This window comes from Osmerus mordax, chromosome 21 (assembly GCF_038355195.1).
Source record: "Osmerus mordax isolate fOsmMor3 chromosome 21, fOsmMor3.pri, whole genome shotgun sequence".
Taxonomy (NCBI): Eukaryota; Metazoa; Chordata; class Actinopteri; order Osmeriformes; family Osmeridae; genus Osmerus; species Osmerus mordax.
Window position 1 is genome coordinate 8,706,435 of NC_090070.1, and position 12,044 is coordinate 8,718,478.

Below are 12,044 nucleotides of genomic sequence, written 5' to 3' on the forward strand. Positions count from 1 at the left end.
GAGAGACACATCCTCTGGGTCTGGGAGAGAGGGAGGGTGGGGTGGAGGACATGGTTGGAACTCAATGCTGTGGTGAGAACAGAGGATATGCTGCTTAGAAGGCTGGATGGGATACACAGCCTGCATGCGACCGTTGGGTTGTGAAAAAGCCATCGCGTCCTACCGTAGGGTTCCTCCGGCCAAGAGACACTGCCCGCGGAGTCGAGGAGCTCTTTCTCCCAGTCCTCGCTGTCTCGCACGGGAAGAGGAGGAGCCTTGGAACTCCATTTCCTGTTCTTGTTCCTGGGGCCGTGCCTCCAGCGGTCCCTCCTCCCCCCGACCTGCGGGGCGGTCGGGGCTGGAGCTCCGCCAACCGTGGGACGACCGTTTCCTGGGCCCCGGGAACAGCTGTTGGTGGTAACCGGGTTACGAGTATTGACAGGGGTGTGTCTGTTGACCAGGGGGGAACTGTCGACCAGCGCAGTACCATTGACCATGCCCATATGTTTACTGCCTTTCTGTTTCACAGTGTCCTTGCGAACCCTCGGAGGGTTGCTGACTGTCTGTGGCATTGCACTGTCTAGGTTCACCATGCTTTGGAGACCTGGGTGAAAGAGAACATCATGACTAGTTAGATTTAAATAGTGTACACTTGCTACATCAACAGAAGAAACATGATGGGCATTTGTAGCTTTAGTATTTTACTTTATTGCCAATTTTGATGACTGCTATTGTAGTCCTGAACTGATTACCAGACCACGGTCTCCACGCACTACACTATGCTAGCCACATCCTGGTGACACTGATTGAGTCAAGTCAACCCTTGATGTACGCGCTAGGCTAATTGTGATTGTGTGCCAGCAGTAGGCGATGTCGAAAAAGACTCGCTAATAAAGCTTAAAAGAATAAGTAACTGAAAGGCAAAACTTACCAAACGTAACTACAATTCTAATTAGCGATTGAAGTGGTAGGCTATAGCGACTTTTACCTGTCTCTATGAAGGGCAGTGGATCAATGGCATTTCGTCCACATGGGAGTGCAGATGTTAATAGTCTGACCTCTACCGTCGTAAATTAAGAATGGTTCTACATCGTCTTTATTCAATACAGAATAAACTATAGCCGGGTTAAAGCAAACCTGACTTGGACTGTTTTTATGAAATCCCCATTGTTCTCCTATACATTTTTCTTATTGGAAAATGTAGCTTGGTTCTCTTGAGATGGCCTAATATTGTCATCGGGTTTGGGTTAGAATGATGGATGGAAGTCTCTGGCCTGGGACAGCAGTACTTTAGCAAAGGCAAAGTAGACCAATGCCACACAATATAGTTAGTCACTCCGGGATGTTATCATGCCAAGGCAATTGTCTTTATTGACTGTACAACATAAGTATGTACACCAACATCGCATTTAAACCTCACATTAGTAGCGTACACAGTACAGCCACATACAGCAGGTGGTTACGGCGTTTAACACGGCTAGGTTCAAAGAAAGTAACAACATATAGCCTACCGATAACCCTCAAATAACTGTCATCACCGTGTCTCACTGTAATTACCTCTATTGATGGAAATTCTACACTGAGTACAGAACTATCACAAGGAGGGCCGTATAGGAAGACGGGATAAATATCCCAAAAGTTAGGATAGCCGAAACGAACAACCTGAAAAGCAATTGGACTCACCATTTCTAAAAGGGACAAATTCAGAATTCAAACAAAACAGGATTCATAAACAGGGCATCACAAAAAATAAAAACGGTGAAAATGTAATATTAGACTACTCAAATGCGTATTAGCTTAGATACAAAGCATTGTGCTATCGGTCTACTTTTTTAAATTTGCGGTACAGTAGATGTCTCAGACAATCTTGCTATTTCCTGACGAACGTTAAAAAAGTCATCGTGTAGGCTACTGGCCTGTAAAAGAGTTGTGAGTGGCACATGGAAATCACTAGTTCTGTACAAGCCACGTAGGCCTACTATACTGTAATTTAGTTAGGCAGACTTGAATGCAATGTAGCATCGATGAGCTGGCTAAACAGTAGCCTATAACTTATACTGAAAGTAAAATTAATTTGTTTTAAAGGCACATATATCAGAAAAGGTGAAAGCATGCACAAAGAAACGCTTGTGCAAGGAGCAAAACTAGAGGTAAGTTTACATCAGTCATAACGGTTCACCTTTCCCTAAAGACGTCCTGCCAAATACACTTTACTGAATAACTTTTGAAAAAGTACCTCAACAAATTGAAGATTTGTACAGTGAGAGCCTTTAGGATTTACAAAAATGCAAAGTGATACATTCATGAGAATTACAGTATTGAAATCAATAATCACACGTGACAGTGCAACCCAAATACATCCCAGTAACATTGCTTTTCCAGTATTTCATTCCAAACGGTAGCCAGTCTCTCCAGTGCATACCGCATGTTACTGCTGTATGTATAGGGATGTTGGGGGTGACTGAAAACCCTACTGTAGAACTGAGAAATGTCTAAACAGTGACAGTCCCATTGTTAAGACGCAGAATACATTCTGTACCTTCCTATCCACTGTAAATGTAACATTCCTGTGCATGTATTGCTATTGCAAGCCCCTGCTAGATAAACAGTTACCCTCAATTAGTCAGACACCTGGGTCAAACTGGCCCCATGTAGTTCAAGTAGGCCTAACCCGCTGCTGACTAAGGAGGGCTTCTGTCATCGGGTGAGCAGCAGTGGGCCCTTGGTCAACGCCCTGTAGACATTCCATGTCTAACTGAACTATTTCCTGTGTCTCGGCATGGACACTGCACATTTAGAGGCCTCAGACTTCAGAGGCCTTGGAATGACACTCTCGTTTTTTCCCTTCCTTTTTCCTCGAAATGTTATTCCTCAAACATGGTTGTTTATCTTTCTGGTTGGTCCTTTCTCGCTCAATCTTTCTATCTATCCGTCTCTCTCTCTCTCTCTCTCTCTTCTTCCCTCTCTGTACTTCCCTGTCTCTCTCAAACTTCCTTTAGCACAGTCAGAAACACCTGCTTCTTTACGTTCATCATCAACATCCCTCTACTGTGTGGGCACTCTCCCACCACTTGTTTACAGTTGTGTCAGCAGAAATGATAGGGTTTGAAATGTCAGCCTGCCTGACTCCCTCCATCGTTCTGCTCTTCTGTGGGTCTTTGCATATATCTAATCATAGATACTAAATACAACATATGATGTTGCGGTCGGGTACAGTAGATACACATGGTTTATATTCACATTGTTCCAGCTACATATTCAACCCTTGTTAAACGACTAAAGCCCTCCATATTGAAAGCCCCCCCTTTTCACAATTCCCCAGAATTGTTTTTGAGACATAAGCCAAGGGGAATGACAGATGAAAACGGAGTAAAAAGTGCACAAGAGATATCACACACCTGTCCACAAGACAGTCACGGACGAACCACAAGCTCGGTCCCCCCACCCCCGACAACTCCCTTTAGTCGTCGAGTCAACGAAATGAAGTCCCTGGTCGCCTCTGATGGATTGCCAAAGTTCACTTTCACCACCTTGGCAGTAGGGGGCGATGTGGAACTATTTCAGTGCGGTTCCTCTTCCTTTCCCTTGTTTATCCCAGATACAGTGAGAGGGATGGTAGGGTGGAAGAAGGGGGTGACCCTAGGTCTTGATCTCCAGGATGGAGGGGTTGTGGTCCAGGATGGACAGGATGATCTTGTCCATGTACTGTCGGAGGCGGAAGTTGATTTCCTCCTGCTCCTTGAGGGCTTCCATAAGCTGTGGAAAAAGATCACACCAACGTCATTCTTACCCGACATCCATACCTTTACTAGATCTCAATGCCCCTCAGTTGGGGCAAGTTTTCCATGCTGTTCCATGGCTATATTACATGTTTTTTGGGGGGGAGGGGGGGAGCAGTGCAATGCTCCAATTGAGTAATGATCGTGAAAGTAAATAGGCAGTGGGAGTGGTTGTGTATTCGTACATCGTCTCTGGAGGCGTTGTCGATCTCGGCGGCCAGTGATTGGGCCTTGGTCTGTGTGGCAAACAGGTTCTTGGCCTCGTACAGACTCAGGCTGAGGATCTGGCCGTTCAGGTCGTCGTTCTGCTCTCTCAGCTTCTGGTTCTCCTGAAGACAGGGGTGGAGGGGAAAGGGGAGGGGAGGGAAGGAGGAAGGGGAGAGAGAAAAAGATAAAGGTGAGCTTTGTGGTTGGAAGGTTCTGGAGCAACTGGGTTTGGAAAGCTTTCACCAAATGGCCACTCTCGCTCTCACGCAGCATAGAATTGTCAGTCCACTTCATTCACACGTAGTGAGTACATGACAGAACTACTCAAGCCTCAAATGGTGAACACTCACGGCAAATCAACCCTCTCTCTCTCTCACTCTCTCTTTATAACTCTTTCAGACTTCCTCTCACAGCCACGCATGCCACACGCAGCTACGCTAACACCTTCGGGACAGAACGCGGGTTATGGGGTGTTACGGCACAAACTGCTCGCCTGCGTCTGTGGTGAAGCTCTACGAATGTCCGGTGGTGTTATTAGGGGTTAATGGGAAGGTCGAAGGTCAAAGGGTAATGGAGGTCGTGCTTTGGTTTTTTTCTTTTACCCTTGGACAAGGACGGAGTCTTGCCCCGGCAGACACCAGGAGCTGGAGGTCAGAGGGAAAGTCCTGGTTGACATACCGCTGGACACACACACACGCACACACACACACACACACACGCACACACACACACACACACACACATGCACAGAGGAGTACAGGAAAGACTTGATTCAAGTCTTCCCATCCAGAACGCAGATCTGCATCACAGTAGTTCTCTCCCTGACAGGATTTAGAGATTGTTCCTCAGTCTGGCAACATGGAGAGTGCGACTGAGAGAGTCCACAGTTTGGAGGGAAAGAAAACGAGAACAGTCGAGACAGAAAGGAGACAAAGTACTCGCTGGAGAGAGAGAGATTATGCAACAACAACAAAATGAGCGAGAAACAGGGAGAGAGAAATGGATACAGATGAAAGCTGAGAGCAATGCAGGGTAGAGTGCACCATCCTGTCAGAGCTGCACCGAGTTTGATGAGTGGACCCAAGTGGGCTCCCAGCCCCAACCCCAGATTCACTCTGGGAGACACACTGACATGATTCAGTATAATTATTTCCTGGTTGGGTGGCTTGCCTCAAGGCCAGGAGCTTGGCCACAGTACTTTAATTATACTGTATATAAGGAAACTCATCTTATCTCCTGTCCTGTGTTTACACTGGGGACTAGCGTACTGCAAAGTCTGTAAAAAGATAACATTCTTGCCCCTGACAGGTAGATATCCCTATCTGGTTAGGGATTTGTCTATTATGTCTCACTCTAGGGAACTCTAAGGGAAGCACCATACCTGTTGTTTAGTGCTGAGGTGTGAAGTGTGCCGACCCATGCACAGTGTGCACACGCATTGTATGGCTATATGTCACCACATCGGGTGCAATAGTACAAACAGCTAGCGTTAGCCGCTAGCGCTAGCCGCTAGCGCGGGGAGCTAACCTGTTTGAGTCTCTTGACCTCGTGCTCCAGTTCCATCTCCCGGGTCCTGCTGTTGAACTCAGACAGGCTGGAGGAGGAGCTGCGGCCACGGCCCGGCCTCTCCGTCTCCAGCTTGAACATCTGCAGGTTCTCCAGCTCACGCCTCAGGTCCTCGATCAGCTGCGCACAGGGGGAGGGAGGGACGGAGAGAAGAGGGAGGGAGGGAGAGAAGGGTGGGTGGAGGGAGGAAGGGAGGGAGGGAGAGAAGGGTGGGTGGAGAGAGGGAGGGAGAGAGAGAGAAAGAAAAAGACAGAGGGAGAGAGAGAGAAGGAGGGGGAGGAAGATTTAGAGAAACAAAAAGACAGAAAGTGTGAGAGACAGAGAGAAAGAGAGAGAGTGAGTGTATGTACTGTAAAACGACCAAACGTTAGCATGCTGAGGTGTTTATGCAGCAATTCCATAACGGCACCGTATCTCTGAGCATTTCGTTTTCCCCTGGCGTTCTCAAAGTAGCGTGTGGCTGCTTCCTCACCTCCTGCATGGCCTCCCTCTCCTTCTGGAACTCGTGTCTGTTCTGCCTCAGCTTGTCCATCATCTTCCTGTACAGGTCCATCTCATCCTTCAGACGCAGGCTGGTGTCCTCCAGCTTATCAGTCATACGCTGCTTCTCCTGCGGGGCGGGGACACACACACACACACATCCATATGCAAAAATACACAGGCACACACACACAGACAGATATACACAGGCACGCACAAGCAAAAACACACACACAGAAACAAAGAAATCAAAACATGTTCTTATACATTCTACAGCACGGCCATCATCATTTTACGGAGTCGCTGTTCTGCGAGTCTACTCCCAAAAAGCGCACGAGGTCCACAGAGGCGTGACAGGCGTCACATGACAGGCTGAGAACAGACGTGTTGACGAGGGCCCCGACGCAGCCTTTGCACTCGCTAATGACGACTTCTCCTCCTTCTTTGAGAAAAAAGTCGCCGACATTAGCAGTCGGTTCCCTAAACCCACCTTTCCTACCCTCTCACCCTCCATGACTGACCCAACTAAATGTCTAAACTCTTTTTCTCCCCTGTCTGAGGCAGAGATCTCTGACCTCATTCTCTCTCATCGCCCCACCTCCTGTCCCCTTGATCCTATACCCTCCCCTCTCTTTCAAACCATCTCCCCCTCCATCATAACTTTTCTTCTCCATGTCCTAAACTCCTCTCTCACCTCTGGCACCTTCCCCTCTGCCTTCAAACAGGCTAGAGTTACCCCTCTACTCAAAAAACCCTCCATTAACCCTGCCGTTCTCCAGAACTACAGACCGGTATCACTGTTACCCTTCCTTTCAAAAACAATTGAACGTGCTGTATCTAACCAACTGTCTAACTTTCTCTCTCAGAACAACCTGCTTGACCCCAACCAATCGGGCTTCAAGACTGGCCACTCCACAGAGACTGCCCTCCTTTCAGTCACCACTGCCCTCCAGTCTGCCAGAGCGGCTTCCAGGTCATCCGTTATCATTCTGCTGGACCTTTCTGCAGCGTTTGATACAGTTAACCACCAGATCCTGCTCGCCAGACTTTCTGAGATGGGCATCACTGGCACTGCACTCCAGTGGATCTCATCCTACCTGTCGGGAAGATCCTACCAGGTTTCCTGGGGAGGCAAACTGTCGGGCCCTCGCCAGCTCTCCACTGGTGTCCCACAGGGCTCCGTCCTTGGACCCCTCCTCTTCTCTCTGTACACCACCTCACTTGGACCAATCATCACCTCCCATGGCTTCTCCTACCACTGCTACGCTGACGACACGCAGCTGTACCTGTCGTTCCCCCCGACCGATCCGGGGATCTCAGCTAGGATTGAGGCCTGCCTCACAGACATCTCCGCCTGGATGACCGAGCACCACCTCCAGCTGAACCTCGCCAAAACAGAACTTCTCATCATCCCGGCTAAACCCTCCATCTCCCACGATCTCTCAATCACCCTGGGATCTGCGACGGTGACCCCTTCATCCTCTGCCAGGAACCTTGGGGTTACCATGGACGACGAGCTCTCCCTCACGGCCCACATTGCTGCGGTCTCCCGGTCGTGTAGATTCACCCTCTACAACATCCGGAAGATCAGGAGATACCTGTCTGAGCACTCCACCCAGCTGCTAGTCCAAGCACTCGTCCTCTCCAAGTTGGACTATTGCAACTCTCTGCTCGCTGGTCTCCCAGCATGTGCAACCCGCCCTCTTCAGAGGATTCAGAACGCGGCGGCCCGCCTGGTCTACAATCTACCCAGACGCTCCCATGTTACCCCGCTCCTCATCTCTCTCCACTGGCTACCTATCATGGCCCGTATCAGATTCAAGACCCTGGTATTGACCTTCCGAGCAGTGAACGGGACTGCACCCGTCTACATCAAGTCTCTCCTGCAGCCTTACACCCCCACCCGCCACCTACGGTCTTCTTCAGACAACCGCCTGGTGGTCCCACCGCTCAAGACCGCCCGGTCCCAACACAAGCTCTTCTCCTGTCTGGCCCCCCAGTGGTGGAATCAACTCCCCACCTCCATCAGAGACACTGACTGTCTCTCCACCTTCAAGAAAAGGCTCAAGACGCACTTGTTCCGGGAGTACAACGGTACTTAGGAACGGTTCGCTTGACCCGATGTTAGTTTCCTCAAGGATCACAATGACTCTTGCTTAGAGACTTGTTGCTCTTGTGGTTAGTGGTAACTGATTTAAATTTTTGGTTCTCGCTGTGATATATTGTTTTATTACTGTTGCTTTTTCCCACAGGTACACTTGCACTTATAGCTGTTCATGTTGTTTGGTTGTGACTTGTTTAACTACATGCTCTTATGGTTCTTCCCTTTGGCACTTACTTTGGTTGTTCACAATGTGTGCTTCATGTTTTGGCTACTCGCGATGTTTTTTGGCTATCTTGTTGTTATGATCAGTGACCTATGCACTTTGTAAAGCTCTCTCTTGGAAGTCGCTTTGGATAAAAGCGTCTGCTAAATGAATAAATGTAAATGTAAATGTAATGAATCTCTGCTAAGGCACAGATGGCCGTTTGTCTGAGTGTGTGCGTGCACCTGCTCTCGTGTTTCATCAAGGGATGCATCATCTGTAGATATGGCAAGCCACATGAGTGAACATGAACCCAAGATGTGCGTGTGTGTGTGTGCGTGCGTGTGTGTTGGGACCCACACCTCATCCAGTCTCTCCGTCTGACTCTTGAGCCGGCACATGGACATCGCTATCTCTCCGTTCTCCTCCTCCAGCTGCTGAAGTCTGTGTTGGTCGGAGGGAAACTCATTCAAATACGTTCAAATACATTCCGACAGTGGCTGGCTGCTGTCGTTCCAAGCCTGAGGCGACACTCATTCAAATACATTCTACGGCGGTGGTTTGAGAGCAGTGTGTGTGTCCTCTCCATGACTGTGTGTGTGTGTCCTCTACATGACTGTGTGTTCTCTCCATGACCGTGTGTGTGTGTTCTCTCCATGACTGCGTGTGTGTGTGTGTTGACCTATTAGACAGCAGCTCGATCTCGGTGCTCTTGTCTCTCTCCATCTTGCTGAAGGCCTCTCTGTGTCTCCTCAGCTCCTCCTCCATGGTCTGCTCCGCCCGCGTCTCCTGGTCCTTCAGCTGCTCCTCCAGCTCGTGGACCCTGGACACACACACACACATATGAACACACACACACATGAACACACACACACATGAACACACATGAACACACACACACACATGAACCCACACACACGAACACACACACACACACACATGAACACACACACACAGGAAGACACAGCATTTGGTGACAGGACTTATTGGAGATGTTGTACATTTGGGGCGTGGGTTGTGTGTGTGTGTGTGTGTGTGATGTGTGTGCACCTATGGGTTGTGTGTGTGTGTCTGAGCACCTTACCTGTGAACCAGCTGGGTGTTCTCCTGTTTCAGCTTGGACTTGAGATCTCCGCTCATCAGATTGTCGTTCTCCAATTCGGCCACCTTCTTCTCCAGGTAACTCACCTGGGAAGGAGACGGAGAGCGTGTGTGAGAGAGAGAGAGAGAGAGAGAGAGAGAGAGAGAGAGAGAGAGAGAGAGAGAGAGAGAGAGAGAGAGAGAGAGAGAGAGAGATGAAAAGCGCGCGAGAGAGAAAGAAGGATTAGCTGACACTGCAAAATGAGAATGCAACCATGCGTGGTAATCTTATTGGACACAGTCAGCATATCGACCGTGCAGCCTCTGATGCTCATCTTTGATATGATTCAAACACATTCACACACACACACACACACTGTCCACACAAACACTATACTGTACACACACAAAGACAAGGAGAGAAGTGGATGCGATGTACGGTACAAAGAAAAACAGTATGAGAGAGAGAGAGCGTGAGATCAAATGAATGTGTGTGTGTGCCAGACCTACCCTCTCGGTGATGTCGATATCACAGGAGTCGATACTGTCTCTGAACAAGTCCTCTGTGCTGCCGTTGCTGCTGCTGAAGTTGCTGTTGTGGAGCAGCTGCCTGCAGGACCAACAAGACAGGGAAGAAAACGTCACACACACACACAGACACACACACATGCACACATACAGACACGTGTGTGTGTGTGTCCAAGTCTGCGCTCCCGCAGTGAGACTGCAGCAGGATCCGACAGATATAAGACCATAAGTGTGTGTGTGTGGTGTGTGTGTGGGTGTGTGTGGGGGGGGGGGAGGCAGAGGGTGGTCTATGAACACTCATTGCTGACACACACCCACACACAAATATGACATTCACACCGTTGTCACTGCAGCTAACTCACTAATGGAATGACTTCACACCAACCCACCCCTGCTTTCTATTAGCGATATTGTGAAGAGAGGAGAGGAGGAAAGGAGGTGTGGAGAGGAGAGGAGAAAACAGATGAGAACAAAAGAGAGGGGGAGAGAAAAGAGAACAGAGCGGAGAAGGAGAGAGAGAAGGAGGACGGCGAACACTTTTCAGGACTATAGATCAGTTCTGGCAGGCCCATTTTCACTCTGCCACTATAACTCAAAAAGCAGGTGGAGAGAGATAGACAGACAGAGAAAGAGATACAGAGAGAGGGAGAGAGAGAGACATATTAAGAGATACAGAGAGAGGGAGGGAGAGAGAGAGACATAGAAAGAGATACAGAGAGAGGGAGGGAGAGAGAGACATAGAACGAGATACAGAGAGAGGGAGGGAGAGAGAGAGACATAGAACGAGATACAGAGAGAGGGAGGGAGAGAGACAGAGACAGAAAGAGATACAGAGAGATGGCGGGAGAGAGAGAAAGACATAGAAAGATATACAGAGAGAGGGAGGGAGAGAGAGAGACATAGAAAGAGATACAGAGAGATGGAGGGAGAGAGACAGGGAGCGAGGACAAAGAACTTGATAGATGAAGCACAATGATACTGCTGTAACTGCACTGAGATAGCTCCTATGAAACCACTGTACACAGAATATGCAAATTATTCATGAGGTAAGTCTGGAAAACCAGTCTGACACTCACACGCACGCACACACACACACACTCACACACAGTGTCAACATATACCAAATGAAAGGCTGTCGAAAGAGAGTGTAATGGTTGAGGAAAAGGGGAAGAGACTATTGTTGATGAGTGTGTGCGCGGAAATGTGTGTTCAGTGTGTTCATTAACCAACGATCTGCCTAAGCCAACACACAGAGTAAACAGGCACCGACTATTCACAAACACACACACACATACACAGACACACACATAAATAAATAAATAAATAACTCACCTTCCAAAGGCTGTGCTGGACATTTTCCTAATAGGGCTGGAAGGGAAATTAACACAAATAAGTTTTATTTGAACTTGGATTTCATGGATCGTGGATATCTAGAATCCCATTGAAATGACTCCAGCCATATCACAAAACACTTAATTGCTGTTTGATAGGAGTTCAGATAGTGTTGTTTAGAGTTTGTAGGGAGGAAAAGTAAGAGAGCAGAGAGAGAGAGAGAGAGAGAGAGAGAGGGCATCTCAATGTTAATGGATTCTTCCCTTGTGAAGGTTCTGGTGAGCTCAGCAATAGTCTTGTCAAGATAACTCTGTTTCAGTATTGTGTCTCTGGGTCTTCATTACGTCAACGTGTACTACACAGACACACACACACACACACACACACACACACACAGACACACACACACACACACACAGATCGAAACGATCTGTGTTCTCCCCATATCCCCGTGTCTCTCTCTCCAACATGCCCTCCACCTCAACTCATAGTGTTCTCTCCTCCTCCTCCTCCTCCTCCTCCTCCTCCTCCTCCTCCTCCTCCTCCTCCTCCTCCTCCTCCTCCTCCTCCGTGGCTCTCACAAGACCTGTCCATCCACCCTGACCCAACGTCCCCGCCTCTGTCACCCCACCTCCCCATCCTCCGCTCAACCAAATCCTGCTCTCTTCTCAGCCCTCTCTCCCTCCCTTTTCTTCTCTCCACTTTCCCATTCACCCTTTTTTTGGGGGTCGCCACACTCTCTCTCTCTCTCTCCCTCCCTCCCCCTCTTTTTTTACTTGTCTCCCTC

General features: G+C 48.7%; 1 protein-coding gene across 1 annotated transcript in view; it reads right to left on the bottom strand.

Moving 5' to 3' along the window:
* Positions 1 to 1,324: 1,324 nt before the first annotated feature.
* rab11fip4b (RAB11 family interacting protein 4 (class II) b) overlaps positions 1,325 to 12,044 on the bottom strand; it is an 18,899-nt gene continuing 8,179 nt past the window's right edge. The window contains 9 exon segments of the mRNA XM_067259839.1: positions 1,325 to 3,735; positions 3,944 to 4,087; positions 5,493 to 5,651; positions 6,004 to 6,141; positions 8,680 to 8,761; positions 9,000 to 9,140; positions 9,402 to 9,505; positions 9,908 to 10,007; positions 11,258 to 11,293. Of these exon segments, the coding sequence (XP_067115940.1) occupies positions 3,619 to 3,735; positions 3,944 to 4,087; positions 5,493 to 5,651; positions 6,004 to 6,141; positions 8,680 to 8,761; positions 9,000 to 9,140; positions 9,402 to 9,505; positions 9,908 to 10,007; positions 11,258 to 11,293 (1,021 nt within the window). The 3' untranslated portion in view covers positions 1,325 to 3,618.